This window comes from Mustelus asterias, chromosome 10 (genome assembly GCF_964213995.1).
Source record: "Mustelus asterias chromosome 10, sMusAst1.hap1.1, whole genome shotgun sequence".
NCBI classification, from domain to species: Eukaryota; Metazoa; Chordata; class Chondrichthyes; order Carcharhiniformes; family Triakidae; genus Mustelus; species Mustelus asterias.
Window position 1 is genome coordinate 124358 of NC_135810.1, and position 20905 is coordinate 145262.

Below are 20905 nucleotides of genomic sequence, written 5' to 3' on the forward strand. Positions count from 1 at the left end.
GTTCTGACCAATAAAACCAAGTAAGAAGTCTCACAACACCAGGTTAAATTCCAACAGGTTTATTTGGTAGCAAATACCATAAGCTTTCGGAGCAATGCTCCGAAAGCTTATTGTATTTGCTACCAAATAAACCTGTTGGACTTTAACCTGGTGTTGTGAGACTTCTTACTGTGCTTACCCCAGTCCAACGCCGGCATCTCCACATCAATAAAACCAAGCCAGCCGAATGCCTACTTCACCACTCTGTCCACTGTGACTCTACTTTCAAGGAGCCATGAACCTGTATCCCTGGATTTCTTTGTTCTATAACTCTCCCCAATGTTCTACAATTAACTGAGTAAGTCCCACCCTGGTTTGATCTACCAAAATGCATCACCTCGCATTTATCTATATTAAACTCCATCTGCCATTCATCAGCCCACTGGCCCAAATGAACAAGATCCCATTGCAATCCTAGATAACCTTCTTCACTGTCCACTATGCCACCAATCTTGGTGTCATCTGCAAATTTACTAACCGTGCCTACTAAATTCTCATCCAAATCATTAATATAAATGACAAATAACAGTGGACCCAGCACCAATCCCTGAGGCACACCACTGGTCACAGGCCTCCAGTTTGAAAAGCAACCCTCTACAACCACCCTCTTGTCTTCTTGGCTCACTCTGGATCCCAAAGAACAAAGAACAGTACAGCACAGGAACAGGCCCTTCAGCCCTCCAAGCCTGCGCCGCTCATGGGCCCATTAGACCATTCTTTTGTATCCCTCTATTCCCAGTCTGTTCATGTGGCTATCTAGATAAGTCTTAAACGATCCCAGCATGTCCGCCTCAATCACCTTGCTTGGGCGTGCATTCCAGGCCCCCACCACCCTCTGTGTAAAATACGTCCCCCTGACATCTGTGTTGAACCTTGCCCCCCTCACCTTGAACCTGTGACCCCTTGTGTTCGTCACCTCCGACCTGGGAAAAAGCTTCCCACTGTTCACCCTATCTATGCCCTTCATAATTTTATACACCTCTATTAGGTCGCCCCTCATCCTCCGTCTTTCCAGGGAGAGCAACCCCAGTTTACCCAATCTCTCCTCATAGCTAAGACCCTCCATACCAGGCAACATCCTGGTAAACCTTCTCTGCACTCTCTCTAACGCCTCCACATCCTTCTGGTAGTGTGGCGACCAGAACTGGACGCAGTATTCCAAATGTGGCCTAACCATCGTTCTATACAGCTGCAACATCATATGCCAACTTTTATATTCTATGCCCCGTCCAATAAAGGCAAGCATGCCATATGCCTTCTTCACCACCCTCTTCACCTGTGCTGCCACCTTTAAGGATCTGTGGACTTGTACACCCAGGTCCCTGTGTGTCTATACTCCTGATGGTTCTGCCATTTATTGTATAACTCCCCCTTACATTAGATCTACCGAAATGCATCACTTCGCATTTATCTGGATTAAATTCCATCTGCCATTTCTCCGCCCAATGTTCCAGCCCATCTATATCCTGCTGTATTCTCTGACAATGTTCATCACTATCCGCAACTCCAGCAATCTTCGTGTCGTCCGCAAACTTACTGATCACATCAGCTACATCTTCCTCCAAATCATTTATATATATCACAAACAGCAGAGGTCCCAGTACAGAGCCCTGCGGAACACCACTGGTCACAGACCTCCAACCGGAAAAAGACCCCTCCACTGCTACCCTTTGTCTTCTATGGCTAAGCCAGTTCTCCACCCATCTAGCTAGCTCACCTTTTATCCCGTGAGATTTAACCTTTTGCACCAGCCTGCCATGAGGGACCTTGTCAAACGCTTTACTAAAATCCGTATAGACGACATCCACGTCCCTTCCCTCGTCAATCGTTTTTGTCACCTCCTCAAAAAACTCAACCAAATTTGTGAGGCATGATCTCCCTCGTACAAAACCATGCTGTCTATCGCAAATGAGATTATTCACTTCTAAATGCGCATATATCCTATCTCTAAGAATCTTCTCCAACAAATTCCCTACCACGGACATCAAGCTCACCGGCCTGTAATTACCCGGGTTATCCTTGCTACCCTTCGTAAATAACGGGACCACATTTGCTATCCTCCAATCCTCTGGGACCTCACCTGTGTCCAGTGAAGAGACACAGATTTCTGTTAGAGGCCCAGCAATTGCATCTCTCGCCTCCCTGAGCAGTGTAGGATAGATGCCATCCGGCCCTGGGGATTTGTCTGTCTTAATGTTTCCTAAAAAACCTAACATTTCCTCCCTTGTAATTGAGATTTTTTCTAACGGGTCAACACATCTCTCTGAGACAATACCAGTCAGCATGTCCCTCTCCTTTGTGAATACTGATGCAAAGTATTCGTTTAGGATCTCACCTACTTCCTTTGGTTCTGAGCATAATTCCCCTCCTTTGTCCCTGAGAGGTCCGATTCTTTCCCTAACAACCCTCTTGTTCCTAACGTATGTATAAAATGCCTTAGGATTCTCCTTAATCCTGTCTGCCAAGAACATTTCATGACCCCTTTTTGCCCTTCTAAGTCCCTGTTTGAATTATTTTCTCCTTTCTCTGTATTCCTCCAGTGCTCCATCTGTTTTTAGCTGCCTGGACCTCATGTATGCCTCTTTTTTCTTTTTGATTAGACCCACAATTTCACTGGTTATCCACGGCTCTCAAATCTTACCTTTCCTACCCTTCCTCTTTACAGGCACATGCCTGTCCTGCAGTCCTATCAACTGCTCCTTAAAAGACACCCACATGCCAGATGTGGATTTACCCTCGAACAGCCTCTCCCAATCAACAGCCATCAAATCCTGCCTAATCCGGCTGCAGTTAGCCTTCCCCCAATTCAGCACCTTACCCACAGGACAACGCTCATCTTTTTCCATTACTATCCTAAAGTTTACAGAATTGTGGTCACTATTTGCCACATGTTCCCCAACTGCAACTTTGATGACCTGACCGGGCTCATTCCCCAGTACTAGGTCCAGTATAGCCCCCTCTCTAGTTGGACTGTCAACATATTGTTCCAAAGAACCTTCCTGTACGCATTTTATAAATTCTTCCCCATCCAGGCCCCCAGCCCTAAGCGATTTCCAGTCTATGTGAGGGAAATTAAAGTCTCCCACTACAACAACCCTATTTTTTCTGCACCTGTCCAGAATCTCCTTACATATCCGTTCCTCAACTTCCCGTGGGCTGTTGGGAGGCCTGTAGTATACCCCCAGCATAGTGACTGCGCCCTTCCTGTTTCTGAGCTCCACCCACAGTGACTCGTTACCTGACCCTTCCATATTGTCCACCCTCTGTACCGCTGTAATATGCTCCCTAACCAGCATTGCTACTCCCCCACCTCTCCTCGCCTCTCCTCTGTCTCGCCTAAAACACTTGTACCCCGGAATATTCAGCTGCCAGTCCTGTCCTTCTTTTAACCAAGTCTCCGTCACTGCAACCACATCCAAGTTCCGCGCAAGCATTAAGGCTCTAAGCTTGTCTGTCTTGCCCGTGACGCTCCTTGCATTGAAGCAGATGCACTCCAGACCTCCAGGCCCACTGAGGTCATCCTCGCCCAGAATGCTCTTCCTCTTAGACAGCCTTGTCTTGGCCCCAACCTCGTCCCCAGCCTCTATGCTTATTGACCTATTGTTCTGATCCCCACCCCCCTGCCGCATTAGTTTAAACCCACCCGAACCACACTAGCAAAACTCCCAGCTAGGATATTCGTACCCCTCCAGTTTAGGTGCAACCCGTCCTTCTCGTACAGGTGCCATCCTCTCTTGAAGACTTCCCAGTGATCCATGAATTCAAAACCCTCCCTCCTGCACCAGTCCTTTAGCCACGCGTTCAGCTGTGCAGTCTCCCTGTTCCTAGCCTCACTAGCTTGTGGCACTGGGAGTAGTCCAGAGATCGCTACCCTAGAGGCCCTGCTTTTTAGCCTACTACCCAACTCCCTGAATTGCTCTCGCAGGACCTCCCTGCTCTTTCTGCCTACGTCATTTGCACCAATGTGGACAATGACGTCTGTCTGGTTACCCACCTTTTTTAGGATGCTTCCTACCTGCTCAGAGACACCCAGGACCCTGGCACCAGGGAGGCAGACTACCATCCTGGAGTCTCGTTCACGCCCACAGAACTGCCTGTCTGTGCCTCTAACCATTTCATCCCCCACTACTATTGTTCTCCTGGTTCCCCTCTTTCCCTTCTGAGCCACAGAGCCCGATTCCGTGCCAGTGACCTGGTCATTGTGACTTACCCCCACAATGGGAAGAAAGCAAGTCTCAGAAGTGAAAGAACAGTTCTAGAAACCAGGGAATGAAAAAAGAAGTCCCAGCAAGATTGAAGTTAAAGGGACAAAAGGAGCTAAGGCCAAGGCAAGGTTATAGGAACAGACAAAAGACACGTTGCTTCAGGAAGAAGCCATGGTCAGTACTGACCCGTACCTTACAGGTATATCCACTGCAAGAACAAGAAGCAATGCAACTTAATCACATTATTACGACCAAGGTTACCCCAATAATGGTGCAACTGCTGGTAAATGGACACCTTGAAAATGGAGATGGACACGGGAGCTGCAGTTTCTGTTATCAGGGAGCAAACATGTGATCATCTTCAAATTGGCAGTCAACTTCTGAATTTACAGTACACAAAGGTCAGATTAGCCACCTACATGGGGAACCATTGAGAATCAGGAGCATTTGTATAGAACCTTGGTGTGATTACAACTAGAGTATTGTGCACTGTTTTGGTCTCCTTATCCAAGGCAGGATATACTTGGCTTAGAGGGAATGCAGTGAAGGTTCACGAGACGGAGTCGTGGCTGACTGGCCTTTGAGGAGAGATTAAGTAGACAAGACTAATACTCCCTGGAGTTTAGAAGAATGTGAGGTGATCTCATGGAAAATAAAATTCTTTGAGGACTTATAAGGAGAGATGCTGGGAGAATGTTTTTCCAGGCTGGGGAATCCAGAACATTGGTTCCAAACAAAAGCCAACCATTTCGGATAGATATGAGGAGAATTTTCTTTATTCAAAGGATTTTGAACATTTGGAATTGAATATATTCAATTCAGAGCTGTTAGATTTTTGGATACTAAGACAATCAAGGAAGAAGGGAATAGTACAGGAAGGCTGAGGTAGAAGACCAGCCATAACCTTATTGAATTATGGTGTAGTCTTGAGGATGCTGAATGACTTGAACCTGCTCTGATCGATTATGTTAAATGTCAGATGTGGGGAAGGGGGAAAAATCATCACTGGGCAGACAGTCCATCTCATGAGTGCTGTTCCTGCCAATTTGAAGGAATTTTTGATATCTTTTTAACCATTTTGCAGGTTTATTATTTATATTTTTTACTATACAGGTATATTTAATACATATTAAAAACAGACCTTAAAACATACGTAAAATATTGAAAGTAGGATGAACTGATTTCCACTCACCGTGCAATAGGTTCCTCTGTCTCATGGTAAATATTGATCCGGCCAACAAAACTGTAGGTAAAAAATATCCCATGCATTGTCATTAGCAGAATGGTTTGTGTGAATTAAAAGAGCAAGTCTCAATTCTGAGAGATTTCTGAGACTGTTGGGGAAGTTCAGGAATCAGAATAACCTCCATTGCTACGCCCTCCTCCTGCTACATTTCGTGGGGGTGGGATGGCTGCATCTGTCACTCCTTCTTTCTGACGGACTCACTGGGCAACTGAAGGTGCCAAGCGAAGATTCAAAATGTTCCACATCCCCGATATGCTTCAATAAGAGAAGCATGGCACAGAAGAACCCCGAGACTCACAGGATGCAGAAAGCCTCCTGAAGCAGTCTATGTCCGAATGCAATAAGATCTGGACAGTATCCAGGCTTGGGCTGACAAGTGGCCAGTAACATTAATGCCCCACAAGTGTGAGGCAATGACCAAGTGCAACCATTGCCCCTTGACATTCATTGAAGCCCTCACATTCAATATCCTCGGGGTTACCATTGACCAGAAACTGAACTGGACAGCCATAAAAATAAAGGTAAAGGTAAAGTCGCTATAGTCCCAGATGATCATAGGCTGCTCTCCCCTTTGAAGGGGAGAGCTGACTGGTGGAGATTTAACCTAAGGATCACCACACCTCAGATGAGGGGCAAGGTTAAGAAGGCAGTCTTTCATGAATAACCTCAGCCGGTCTGGGATTTGAATCCAACGTTGTTGGCATTACTCTGCATCACAAACTAGCTGGCTGAGCTAACTGCACCCCCTCCCGACCATATAAATACTTTGGCTACAAGAGCAGAACAGAGGCTAAGAATCCTGCATTGAGTAACTCACCTCCTGACTCCCCAAAGCCTTTCCACAATCAACAAGACTCAAGTCAGGAATGTGATGGAATACTCTCCTCTTGCCTGGATGAGTGCAGCTCCAACAACACACAAGAAGCTTGAGAGCATCCAGCCCGTTTGACTAATATCCTTTCCACAAACATTCACTCTCTTCACCACCAATGCACACTAACAGCAGAATGTACCATCGACAAGTGCACTGCAGGAACTTACCAAGGCTTTTTAGATGCCACCTTCCAAACCCATGATCACAGATACATGCGAAAACCATCACCTGGAAGTCTCCCTCCAAGTCGGTCACCATCCTGACTTGAAAACATATTGCTGTTCATTCACTGTCGCTAGGTCAAAATCCTAGAACTCCCTCCTTGAGAGCACTGTGGGTGTACCTACCTCCGAGGGACGGCAGCAGTTCAAGTGGTGGCATGGTGGTAGAGTGGTTAGCACTATTGCCTCACAGTGCCAGGGACTGAGGTTCGATTCCCGGCTTGGGTCACTGTCTGTGCGGAGTCTGCACGATTTCCCCCTTGTCTATGTGGGTGTCCTCTGGGTGCTCCGGTTTCCTCCCACAGTCTAAAAGACGTGCTGGTTAAGTGCTGAACCATGCTAAATTCTCCCTCAGTGTACCCAAACAGGTGCTGGGGTGTGGCAACTAAGGGATTTTCACAGTAACTTCAGTAAGCCTACTTGTGACACTAATAAATAAACTTTAAAAGAAAGCAGCTCACCACCACCTTCTCAAAGGCAATTAGGCAATAAATGCTGGCCTAGTCAGCAAAGTCCACATCCCTTAAATGAATAAAAAGTCACCTTAAATAGAGTATCCTGAGGTTTCAGACAGGGGGTCAGAAAGATCAGGGTGGAGCCTGCTAGGGTGAGATTACAGGGGAAGACCTGGGGAGATTCAAGTTTAACCAGACATCAGAATACAATGAATAATTATTGATAATTTGGCCAGTTAACAAATAATGAGAAGATAGAAATATACACGATAACAAATAGAACTTTGAGGGATAGAAAAATATCTCTTCACACTTGATGCTTAGCTTTAGTAATGGACAAGAATGAGTGCTGTCCTACGGGCAGGGTGCTAAATTGGGGGAAGGCTAACTATAGCCGGATTAGGCAGGAATTGGTGGATGTTGATTGGGAGAGGGTGTTCGAGGGTAAGTCCGCGTCTGGCGTGTGGGAGTTTTTTAAGGAACTATTGATAAGGCTGCAGGATAGGCATGTGCCTGTAAAAAGGAAAGATAGGAAAGGTAGGATTCGAGAGCCGTGGATAACCAGGGAAATTGAGGATCTGATTAAAATGAAAAGGGAGGCGTACGTTAAGTCCAGGCAACAGAAAACAGATGGAGCTCTGGAGGAATACAGAGAGAGTAGGAAAGAACTCAAACGGGGAGTTAGAAGGGCAAAAAGAGGTCACGAGATGTTCTTGGCAGGCAGGATTAAGGAGAATCCTAAGGCATTCTATTCATACGTTAGGAACAAAAGAGTTGTCAGGGAGAAAATCGGACCTCTCAGGGACAAAGGAGGGGAATTATGCTTAGAACCCAAGGGAATAGGGGAGATCCTAAATGAATACTTTGCATCGGTATTCACGAAGGAGAGGGGCGTGTTAACCGGGAGTGTCTCGGAGGGAGGTGTTGACCCGTTAGAGAAAATCTCCATTGCAAGAGAGGAAGTGTTAGGTTTTTTAGGGAACATTAAAACTGACAAAGCCCCAGGGCCTGATGGCATCTATCCTCGACTGCTCAGGGAGACGAGAGATGAAATTGCTGGGCCTCTGACGGAAATCTTTGTCGCTTCTTTGGACACGGGTGAGATCCCTGAGGATTGGAGGATAGCGAATGTGGTCCCGTTGTTTAAGAAGGGTAGCAGGGATAACCCAGGAAATTATAGGCCGGTGAGCTTGATGTCTGTGATAGGGAAGTTGTTGGAGAGGATTCTTAGAGACAGGATGTATGTGCATTTAGAACGGAACAATCTCATTAGTGACAGACAGCATGGTTTTGTAAGAGGGAGGTCGTGCCTTACAAATTTGGTGGAGTTTTTTGAGGAAGTGACAAAAACGGTTGATGAAGGAAGGGCCGTGGATGTCGTCTATATGGATTTCAGTAAGGCATTTGACAAAGTCCCACATGGCAGGTTGGTTAAGAAGGTTAAGGCTCATGGGATACAAGGATAAGTGGCTAGATGGGTGGAGAACTGGCTTGGCCATAGGAGACAGAGGGTAGTGGTCGAAGGGTCTTTTTCCGGCTGGAGGTCTGTGACCAGTGGTGTTCCGCAGGGCTCTGTACTGGGACCTCTGCTATTTGTGACATATATAAATGATTTGGAAGAAGGTGTAACTGGTGTAATCAGCAAGTTTGCGGATGACACGAAGATGGCTGGACTTGCGGATAGCGAAGAGCATTGTCGGGCAATTTACACAATATTCCAAATGTGGTCTCACCAAGGTCCTGTACAGTTGCAGCATAACCCCACAGCTCTTAAACTCCAACCTCCTGTTAATAAAAGCTAACACACTATAGGCCTTCTTCACAGCTCTATCCACTTGAGTAGCAACCTTTAGAGATCTGTGGATATGGACCCCAAGATCTCTCTGTTCCTCCACAGTCTTCAGAACCCTACCTTTGACCCTGTAATCCACATTTAAATTAGTCCTACCAAAATTAATCACCTCACATTTATCAGGGTTAAACTCCATTTGCCATTTTTCAGCCCAGCTTTGCATCCTATCTATGTCTCTTTGCAGCCTACAACAGCCCTCCACCTCATCCACTACTCCACCAATCTTGGTGTCATCAGCAAATTTACTGATCCACCCTTCAGCCCCCTTCTCTAAGTCATTAATAAAAATAACAAAGAGCAGGGGACCAAGCACTGATCCCTGCGGCACTCCGCTAGCAACCTGCCTCCAATCCAAAAATTTTCCATCCACCACCACCCTCTGTCTTCGATCAGACAGCCAGTTACCTATTCAATCGGCCAACTTTCCCTCTATCCCACACCTCCTCACTTTCATCATAAGCCGACCATGGGGGACCTTATCAAACGCCTTACTAAAATCCATGTATATGACATCAACTGCCCCACCTTCATCAACACACTTAGTTACCTCCTCAAAAAATTCTATCAAATTTGTGAGGCACGACTTGCCCTTCACAAATCCGTGCTGACTATCCCGGATTAATCCGCATCTTTCTAAATGGTCGTAAATCCCATCCCCAAGGACCTTTTCCATCAATTTACCAACCACCGAAGTAAGACTAACCGGTCTATAATTACCAGGGTCATTTCTATTCCCTTTCTTAAACAGAGGAACAACATTCGCCATTCTCCAGTCCTCTGGCACCATCCCTGTGGACAGCGAGGACCCAAAGATCAAAGCCAAAGGCTCTGCAATCTCATCCCTTGCCTCCCAAAGAATCCTCGGATATATTTCATCAGGCCCAGGGGACTTATCGACCTTCAGTTTATTCAAAACTGCCAGGACATCCTCCCTCCGAACATCTATTTCCTCCAACCTATTAGCCTGTAACACCTTCTCTTCCTCAAAAACATGGCCCCTCTCCTTGGTGAACACTGAAGAAAAGTATTCATTCATCACCTCGCCTATCTCTACTGACTCCATACACAAGTTCCCACTACAGTCCTTGACCGGCCCTAACCTCACCCTGGTCATTCTTTTATTCCTCACATAAGAGTAAAAAGCCTTGGGGTTTTCCTTGATCCGACCCCCCAAGGACTTCTCGTGTCCCCTCCTAGCTCTCCTAAGCCCCTTTTTCAGCTCATTCCTTGCTAACTTGTAACCCTCAATCGAGCCATCTGAACCTTGTTTCCTCATCCCTACATAAGCTTCCCTCTTCCTTTTCACAAGACATTCCACCTCTTTCATGAACCATGGTTCCCTCACTCGGCCATTTCCTCCCTGCCTGACAGGGATATACCTATCAAGGACATCCAGTATTTGTTCCTTGAAAAAGTTCCACTTTTCATTAGTGCCTTTCTCTGACAGTTTCTGTTCCCAACTTATGCCCCCTAATTCTTGCCTAATCGCATCATAATTACCTCTCCCCCAATTGTAAACCTTGCCCTGCCGTACGGCCCTATCCCTCTCCATTGCAATAACAAAAGACACCGAATTGTGGTCACTATCTCCAAAGTGCTCTCCCACAACCAAATCTAACACTTCGCCCGGTTCATTTCCCAGTACCAAATCCAATCTGGCCTCACCTCTTGTCGGCCTATCCACATATTGTGTCAGGAAATCCTCCTGCACACACTACACAAAAACTGCCCCATCCGAACTATTTGACCTACAAAGGTTCCAATCAATATTTGGAAAGTTAAAGTCCCCCATGACAACTACCCTGCGACCCCCACACATATCCATAATCTGCTTAGCAATTTCTTCCTCCACATCTCTATTATTATTTGGGGGCCTATAGTAAACTCCTAACAATGTGACCGCTCCTTTCCTATTTCTAACCTCAGCCCATATTACCTCAGTGTGCAGATCCCCCTCGAAGTGCCTTTCCGCAGCCATTAAACTATCCTTGATTAACAATGCCACTCCTCCACCTCTTTTACCAGCTTCCCTACACTTACTGAAACATCTATACCCCGGAACGTCCAACAACCATTCCTGTCCTTGTTCTACCCACGTCTCCGTAATGGCCACAACATCGTAGTCCCAAGTACCAATCCACGCCCCAAGTTCATCTACCTTGTTCCGGATGCTCCTTGCATTGAAGTAGACACACTTCAACCCACCTTCCTGTCTACCGGTACCCACCCTTGACCCTGATACCTTCCCCAATACCTCACCACCCTCACTGACTTCTGGACTACAACTCCTTTTCCCACTACCCTGACAAATTAGTTTAAACCCCCCTGAAGAGCCGTAACAAATTTCCCTCCTAGGATACTGGTGCCCCTCTGGTTCAGGTGCAACCCGTCCTGTTTGTTCAGGTCCCACCTTCCCCAGAATGTGTTCCAATTATCCACGTATCTGAAACCCTCCCTGCAACCACATATTTAACTGCACTCTTTCCCTGTTCCTCAACTCGCTATCACGTGGCCCCGGCAACGTACCAGAGATGACCACATGTTTCGTCTTGGCTCTCAGCTTCCAGCCCAGCTCCAGAAATTCCTGCTTTAAATCCCCGTCCCTTCTCTTACCTATGTCATTGGTACCAATGTGTACCACGACTTGTGACTGTTTCCCCTCCCCCTTCAGAATCCGGAAAACACTGTCTGAGATGTCACGGACCTTGGCATCCGGTAGGCAACATACCATCCGTGAGTCTCTTTTGCTGCCACAGAACCTCCTATCTATCCCTCTAACTAACGAGTCCCCAATAACTATTGCCCTCCCGCTCTGCCCCTAACCCTCCCGAGCCACAGAGACGGACACAGTGCTGGAGATCCTCTCACTGCGGCTCACCACTGGTATGTCATCCCCCTCAACCGTATCCAAAGCGGAATACTTGTTGCTAAGGGGAACGACCACCGGGGATCCCTGCACGGACTGCTTCCTCCCAGCCCCTCTCACCGTCACCCATCTGTTTTCATTCCTCGGAGTAACCGTATTCCTAAAGCTTCTGTCTATGGCCACCTCTGCGTCCCTAATGATCCTAAGTTCATCCAACTCCAGCTCCAGTTCCCTAACACGGTTTTGGAGGAGCTGCAGATGGGTGCACTTCCCACAGATATAATCAGCAGGGACACTGTCGTCATCCCTCACCTCAAACATAGTGCAAGAGGAACATAGCACTGCCTGCACACCCATCCCCTCTAGATACCTTGCCAGTACCAGGTAGAAACAGCAAAAATGAATTAAACTCACCCCTGCTCGCCCTGTCCCCGAAGCCCTGTGAGCCAAAGCCTTATAGCTCAAACTCTGCTTCCCACTCACTACACAGCCCGCCCCCAACGCTGCCCGCTGTATACTGCAGCCTACCTTTTATACTTCGCGTGCTTAAAAAACCCTTCCCAGACTCCTTAGCAGCCCACTTCCAGGTTTCACTTTAAACTTCAAATACTACTGCAAAAGTAAAGGCCAAAAAAAAAACACACACTAGCTGACTAATTAAATAAATAAACAATTCAATTAATCTCTCACCAGCACTGCTGCCTCCAATCACTCCCTCTCAGCTTGCTCCAGTGGAACAATGAGGGGGAACCTCCCAGGTAACTGACTTTTAAAGTTAAAATAAAAACCCTTCCCAGACTCCTTAGCAGCCCACTTCCAGTTTTCACTTTAAACTTCAAATACTACTGCAAAAGTAAAGGCCAAAAAAAAACACACACTAGCTGACTAATTAAATAAATAAACAATTCAATTAATCTCTCACCAGCACTGCTGCCTCCAATCACTCCCTCTCAGCTTGCTCCAGTGGAACAATACAAACATACAAATTAGCCTTTCAGCCTCTTGAGCCTGCTCTGCGTTCATTTAGATCTGATTGTGGCTTCAAATTCACATTCCGCTTATGCCCAATAACCTTTGACTCCCTTGTTAGTCAAGTGTCTATCTAGCTCGGCTTTAAAAATATTCAATGAACCTTTCTCACTACTATCTCGGGAAAAGATTTCCAAACAATCATTACCCTCCAGAATCTCAGAATTGTTACAGCGTAGAAGGAGGCCATTTGGCCCACTGTGTCTACACCAGCTCTCCAAATGAGCATATGGCTTAGTGCCATTCCTCTGCCTTTCCCTGCAAATTGTTTCTATTCAAATAATCATCTAATGCCCTTTTGAATGTCTCAATTGAACCTGCCTCCATCATACTTTCAGGCAGTGCCTTCCAGGCCTGAACCGTTTGTTATGTAAAAATGTTTTTTCTCATGTCACAATTTGCTTCTTTTATAAATCTGTGTCCTCTTGTTCTTGATCCTTTTACGAGCAGGAACAGTTTCTCCTCATCAATTCTGTCCAGCCCCCTCATGATTTTGAACATCTCCATCAAATCTCCTCTCAGCCGTCTTATCTCTAAGGAGAACAGTTTTAACCTCTCCAATTTATCCTCATAATTGAAGTTTTGCATTCCTGTAAACATTCTTGTAAACCTCCTCTGCGTTCTGTCCAATATGTGTGGCACCTGGAACTGTGCACAATATTCCAGCTGGGGAATAACTAGTGTCTGTATAAATTCAGCAGAACCATCTTGCTCTTGTTCTCCATGCTCCTATCAATAAAGCCCAGAATACTTTATAAGCTGCTCTCACCACCTGTCTTGCCACATTCAATGATCTATGCACATATACACCCAGGTCCCTCTGCTCCTGCACCCCTTTTACAATTTTACGCCTTATTTTATATTGTCTCTCTGTGTTCTTTCTATCAAGATGCACCAACTTGTCTATGTCCTTTTCAAGTGCTATGTCCTTGGCTCTGTCCTTTTCAAGTGCTAAACTGTCTTCTTCACAGTTTACAATACTTCCAAGTTTTGTATCATCAGCAAACCTTGAAACTCAGAAAAAGCAAGGGTCCCAATAACCCTGGGCAACATCACTACAAATCTTCTTCCAGCTCGAAAAATATCCACTGACCATTAATCTCTGTTTCTTATTATTCACAGTAAGAAGTTTAACAACACCAGGTTAAAGTCCAACAGGTTTATTTGGTAGCAAAAGCCACACAAGCTTTCGAGGCTCTGAGCCCCTTCTTCAGGTGAGTGGGAATTCTGTTCACAAACAGAACTTATAAGACACAGACTCAATTTACATGAATAATGGTTGGAATGCGAATACTTACAACTAATCCAGTCTTTAAGAAACAAAACAATGGGAGTGGAGAGAGCATCAAGACAGGCTAAAAAGATGTGTATTGTCTCCAGACAAGACAGCCAGTGAAACTCTGCAGGTCCACGCAACTGTGGGAGTTACAAATAGTGTGACATAAATTCTGATTCTAGGATCGCATGATAAAGACTCAGGAGGAAAAAAGCAGAAATATTTATGTGAAATAGTGTGACATAAACCCAATATCCCGGTTGAGGCCGTCCTTGTGTGTGCGGAACCTGGCTATCAGTTTCTGCTCCGCGACTCTGCGCTGTCGTGTGTCGCGAAGGCCGCCTTGGAGAACGCTTACCCGAATATCAGAGGCCGAATGCCCGTGACCGCTGAAGTGCTCCCCAACAGGAAGAGAACAGTCTTGCCTGGTGATTGTCGAGCGGTGTTCATTCATCCGTTGTCGCAGCGTCTGCATAGTTTCCCCAATGTACCATGCCTCGGGACATCCTTTCTTGCAGCGTATCAGGTAGACAACGTTGGCCGAGTTGCAAGAGTATGTACCGTGTACCTGGTGGATGGTGTTCTCACGTGAGATGATGGCATCTGTGTCGATGATCCGGCACGTCTTGCAGAGGTTGCTGTGGCAGGGTTGTGTGGTGTCTTGGTCACTGTTCTCCTGAAGGCTGGGTAGTTTGCTGCGGACAATGGTCTGTTTGAGGTTGTGCGGTTGTTTGAAGGCAAGAAGTGGGGGTGTGGGGATGGCCTTGGCGAGATGTTCGTCTTCATCAATGACATGTTGAAGGCTCCGGAGGAGATGCCGTAGCTTCTCCGCTCCGGGGAAGTACTGGACAACGAAGGGTACTCTGTCCACTGTGTCCCGTGTTTGTCTTCTGAGGAGGTCGGTGCGGTTTCTCTATGATGACATCAACAAGTTCCATCCCACCATCAGGCTCACCATAGACTACTCTCCGGAATCGGTTGCATTCTTGGACACGCGCATCTCCATTAAGGACGGTCACCTCAGCACCTCACTGTACCGCAAGCCCACGGATAACCTCACGATGCTCCACTTCTCCAGCTTCCACCCTAAACACGTTAAAGAAGGCATCCCCTACGGACAAGCCCTCCGTATACACAGGATCTGCTCGGATGAGGAGGATCGCAACAGACACCTCCAGACGCTGAAAGATGCCCTCATAAGAACAGGATATGGCGCTAGACTCATCGATCAACAGTTCCAACGCGCCACAGCGAAAAACCGCACCGACCTCCTCAGAAGACAAACACGGGACACAGTGGACAGAGTACCCTTCGTTGTCCAGTACTTCCCCGGAGCGGAGAAGCTACGGCATCTCCTCCGGAGCCTTCAACATGTCATTGATGAAGACGAACATCTCGCCAAGGCCATCCCCACACCCCCACTTCTTGCCTTCAAACAACCGCACAACCTCAAACAGACCATTGTCCGCAGCAAACTACCCAGCCTTCAGGAGAACAGTGACCAAGACACCACACAACCCTGCCACAGCAACCTCTGCAAGACGTGCCGGATCATCGACACAGATGCCATCATCTCACGTGAGAACACCATCCACCAGGTACACGGTACATACTCTTGCAACTCGGCCAACGTTGTCTACCTGATACGCTGCAAGAAAGGATGTCCCGAGGCATGGTACATTGGGGAAACTATGCAGACGCTGCGACAACGGATGAATGAACACCGCTCGACAATCACCAGGCAAGACTGTTCTCTTCCTGTTGGGGAGCACTTCAGCGGTCACGGGCATTCGGCCTCTGATATTCGGGTAAGCGTTCTCCAAGGCGGCCTTCGCGACACACGACAGCGCAGAGTCGCGGAGCAGAAACTGATAGCCAGGTTCCGCACACACAAGGACGGCCTCAACCGGGATATTGGGTTTATGTCACACTATTTCACATAAATATTTCTGCTTTTTTCCTCCTGAGTCTTTATCATGCGATCCTAGAATCAGAATTTATGTCACACTATTTGTAACTCCCACAGTTGCGTGGACCTGCAGAGTTTCACTGGCTGTCTTGTCTGGAGACAATACACATCTTTTTAGCCTGTCTTGATGCTCTCTCCACTCCCATTGTTTTGTTTCTTAAAGACTGGATTAGTTGTAAGTATTCGCATTCCAACCATTATTCATGTAAATTGAGTCTGTGTCTTATAAGTTCTGTTTGTGAACAGAATTCCCACTCACCTGAAGAAGGGGCTCAGAGCCTCGAAAGCTTGTGTGGCTTTTGCTACCAAATAAACCTGTTGGACTTTAACCTGGTGTTGTTAAACTTCTTACTGTGTTTACCCCAGTCCAACGCCGGCATCTCCACATCTTATTATTCAGCCAATTTTGTATCCACATTGCTATGTCCCTTTAATTCCATGAGCTATAACGTTTACAAAAAACAAGTGTGCAATCTATCTATATCATGCTGTATCCTTTTCTTACTAGTCTGCTGTTTGCCACTGTATCGAATGCCTTCTGATAGTCCAAGTACACCACATCAATAGCAGCCTCATTGACATTTCTGTTACCTCATCAAAAAGCTCCAGCAAGTTAGTTAAACGTGATTTCCCCTTTAGAAATCCATGCTGGCTCTTGCTAATCAACCCACATTTTTCTATGTGACGTCTACTTTGTCAATACCTTTTATCGTCTTTTATATCTGAATTAGATCTCCTCTCATTCTTCCAAACTCTAGAGAGTTTCTGCCTAAACTGCTCAGTCTCCCTTCATAAGACAAACCCCTCATCTCTGGAATCAATTTACTTAACATCCTCTGAACAGCCTCTAATGCACTTATATTAAAATTGTACACTTACTCCAGGTGCAGTCTCACCAATGCCTTGAATAGTTACAACAACACTTCCTTGCTATTATGCTCTATTCCTTTAGCTATAAATGCCAAAATTCCATTTGCTTTCCTTGTTACCTGCTGTACCTGCATATCAGTTTTCTGTGACTCATGCACGAGGACACCCAGATCCCTCTGCACTAAAGCACCCCAAAATCTCTCTCCATTTAGATAATAAGTTGCTTTTCCATTTTTCTGACCAAAATGGATAACTTCACATTTATCCACATAAAACTCTATCTGCCACATTTTGGCCCAGTCATCTAACCTATTTATACCCATTTGTAAATTTCTTATTTCCTCATTGCAACTTACTATCCCACCTACTTTAATGTAATCTGCAAATTTAGCTACAGTACCTTCTATCCCTGTATCCAAGTCATTAATATAGATGGGAAATAGTTGGGGTCCGAGGACCAAACCCTGCCTTACCCCAGTAGTTACATCTTGCCAACCAGAAAAAGATCCATTTATCCCGACTCTGTGCCTCTGTCCCGAGGCATGGTACATTGGGGAAACTATGCAGACGCTGCGACAACGGATGAATGAACACCGCTCGACAATCACCAGGCAAGACTGTTCTCTTCCTGTTGGGGAGCACTTCAGCGGTCACGGGCATTCGGCCTCTGATATTCGGGTAAGCGTTCTCCAAGGCGGCCTTCGCGACACACGACAGCGCAGAGTCGCTGAGCAGAAACTGATAGCCAAGTTCCGCACACACGAGGACGGCCTCAACCGGGATATTGGGTTTATGTCACACTATTTGTAACTCCCACAGTTGCGTGGACCTGCAGAGTTTCACTGGCTGTCTTGTCTGGAGACAATACACATCTTTTTAGCCTGTCTTGATGCTCTCTCCACTCCCATTGTTTTGTTTCTTAAAGACTGGATTAGTTGTAAGTATTCGCATTCCAACCATTATTCATGTAAATTGAGTCTGTGTCTTTATAAGTTCTGTTTGTGAACAGAATTCCCACTCACCTGAAGAAGGGGCTTAGAGCCTCGAAAGCTTGTGTGGCTTTTGCTACCAAATAAACCTGTTGGACTTTAACCTGGTGTTGTTAAACTTCTTACTGTGTTTACCCCAGTCCAACGCCGGCATCTCCACATCATGACCTCTGTCAGTTAGCCAGCCTTCTACCAAACTAATAATTTATGCCTAATCCCATTGATTTTACTTTGTATATTAACATTCTGTGCAGTACCTTATCAAATGCCTTCCTGAAGTCCAGATATACTACATCTACAGGATTGTCTTTATCCACTTGGCTTGTTACATCTTCGAAGAACTCCAGCAAATTAGTCCTTCATAAAACCATGCTGACTCTGATGGATTGTGTTTGACTTTCCAAATGTCCTGTTATTACCTCCTTAATAATGGATTCTAACAATTTCTCAACAACAGATGTTAAACTAGCTGGTCTATATGTAGGGGCCTGGAAAAAAGGATAAATGAAAGAAAAATGAAAAGAGTGTGTTTTCTTGAAATATGGGCAAATTTAATGAAAAAGACATTTCCCATTGTTCTTTGTTTTCTTGTGAGTTTCAATATCCTGTTTACTGGGCCAAATACCGTGAACGGATACTGTTTGTTTGAGTGATGTAAGTTAAACCAATCCGTTTTCTGGAGAGCTGCACTTGAAGCCAATCAGATTACTTAGGGGGAGGGGAAAAGAAAAATGGCGGGAGGCAGAGGAAGCTGCAGTGGGGAGACACACGTGGGGAAGAGGAGCTGTTTCCATGCGGTAAAAACCCAGTTTTAACGTCGAGGCAAATAATATTTGTAGACTAACATATTTCACAGTATGGGCACAAATATTACTGTGCGGTTAAAGCTCGTGTTTGTCGCAGTTTAGTTACTTGTTTTTTTTCAGTTTGAAGTGAAAGGCAGTAAGGTTTAGTCCTGTTTGTTATTTTCATTACTGTTGAGAAAAAGTGTAAAGCGCATCGTCTTGTAGTCTCAAGCGTGGACGTTTCTGCTAGAAACTGCCGGTGAGGGACAGTCAGCTATAAACGCTGGGCGTAGTTTACACTGAGAAGACGGAGAGAACGAGGATTAGCTGAAGCCAACTTGCTAAGTAGCACTGCTGAGGAGGACAGACTTCAGCGCACTGGACCTGCGTCACTACACGGACAGCCTGCTGCATATTCTTTTTCCTGCTGCATCATCTTCCCGCTCGCAGACCCTTCTGGACTGTGTGTGTCGTGGTTGCGTGAGTAACTGGAGACGATGCTATCAGACACTGAACGGTATCAGCAGTGTGTTGTTGGGGGCGTGTTTTCTTCATATGTGCACCAACGTATGGGCCCCAACGTTTATAAATCCATGCGCTTGGTAATATTTTGAACATTTCTCAGGGTTGAAACTGTTTAATTGAAAAATCTTTAGTTTGGGACTCTTTACCTGTTTTATGAGACGCAACAATGCAAGAAAATAAATTTATTTTTGTTATTCCTTTTTCATGGTTGGCCTGAACCTTTTCTTATTATAAGGTTTACATACTTACCATTTTAGGAGGCACCGCGCTATTATTAATAGGTTATTACTCTAGATTGCAACTGCATACACTAATCCTTTTCATTCACGCCTATACTGACATTTATTGGTAAATAGGAAATTTAGCCTCGCTCAACACCAACCGCTAAGAACTCAGGATCCTGTTAATTGAACATTTACATAGTAGCCCCTCATAACATCAAGCACATCCCAGGCATAGCTTTACTTAACTCAGCTGGTCAGAACATATAGTTGTCAGCAGGGGGTTACATATAGTTTCCTACTTTGTGCCTCACTCCCTTTTTGAATAAGGGTGTTACATAAGCATTTTTCCAATCCACTGGAATGTTTCCCGCATCCAGAGAATTTTGGAATATTATAACCAATGGATCCACTATCTCCATTGCTAATTCCTTTAATATCCTAGGGGCCTGATTTGACCAAAACTTCGCACCCGTTTTCGGGGGCGAAATCGCGGTAAAGTTGGGCGTCGGGCCTATACCGCGATCTGCACCCGATTCAGAGCAGATCGCGGCTTTACCGACACCCGATTTGGGCGCGGGTCCAGCGCGCGCCCGAATCGGGCGGCCCGACAATTTAAATGCATTTGCATGCAATTAAATCGACTTAGTGAACCGCGCGCCCAACCCTACTGCCAAATCCCACTTTACCATCTTCTGACCCGATCCGCGTCCACGGCAAACGGCTCTCTGACCCAGGTCATCCTCAGGTCCTCTGGTTGGGGCGGGAGGGGGGAGGGGAGGGGGTGTGAACGATCATCCCCTGGGGGGGGGGGAGGCGGTGGAGAGGAGATGTGACGTATCATCCTCTGGTCGGAAGAGTTCCACTGCCTATGTGCGGCCGATCCATCCTGGCACCATCACTGGTACACTACCAGCCACAGATGACTCTTCCCTGCAGATGCGAGAGAGTGGGAGAGATGGCTGTGGCTGGTAGTGTACCAGTGATGGTGCCAGGAGGGACCAGCCGCAGACAGGCAGCAGAACGCCCCCCCATCCAGGGGATGAGACGTCACACCCCCTCTCCTCCCCCCGCCCCCAGGGGATGATCGGTCACACCCCCTCCCCTCCCACCGCCCCCCCCCCCCCCCCCCCCCCCCCGCAGAGGATGAGACATCACACCCCCTCTCCACCCCCCCAGGGGATGATTGGACACACCCCCTCCCCTCCCACCCCACCCCACCCGCCCCCGACCAGAGGATGATCGTCAGAGAGCTGCTCTCTCTGCTTTCTGCTTTTTTTTTCGCACCCAGGCGCGCTGTCAGATTTTTTTCAAAATGCGCATGCGCAGCTCAGAGCTCCGATCGGTCCGCCAGTGCTAAGCCCCGCCCACAGCGCAGATCGGGCCAGAGCCGGCAAAACACATATGGGCGCGCTGCAAAGAGAATTCCAGGCATGGATCTATTTGACACCCAGATCCGGCACTTAGACTCAAAATGGTAAAA

The 20905-nt window shown here is 46.5% G+C and overlaps 1 protein-coding gene across 1 annotated transcript in view; it reads right to left on the reverse strand.

Moving 5' to 3' along the window:
- Positions 1-20905, reverse strand: part of atp11a (ATPase phospholipid transporting 11A) — a gene marked incomplete at its 3' end in the record, with an annotated part of 232999 nt that overhangs the window by 124039 nt on the left and 88055 nt on the right. Inside the window, exon 8 of the mRNA XM_078222717.1 lies at positions 5437-5487. Coding sequence (XP_078078843.1) covers positions 5437-5487 — 51 coding nt within the window. The remainder of the gene's footprint in view (positions 1-5436; positions 5488-20905) is intronic.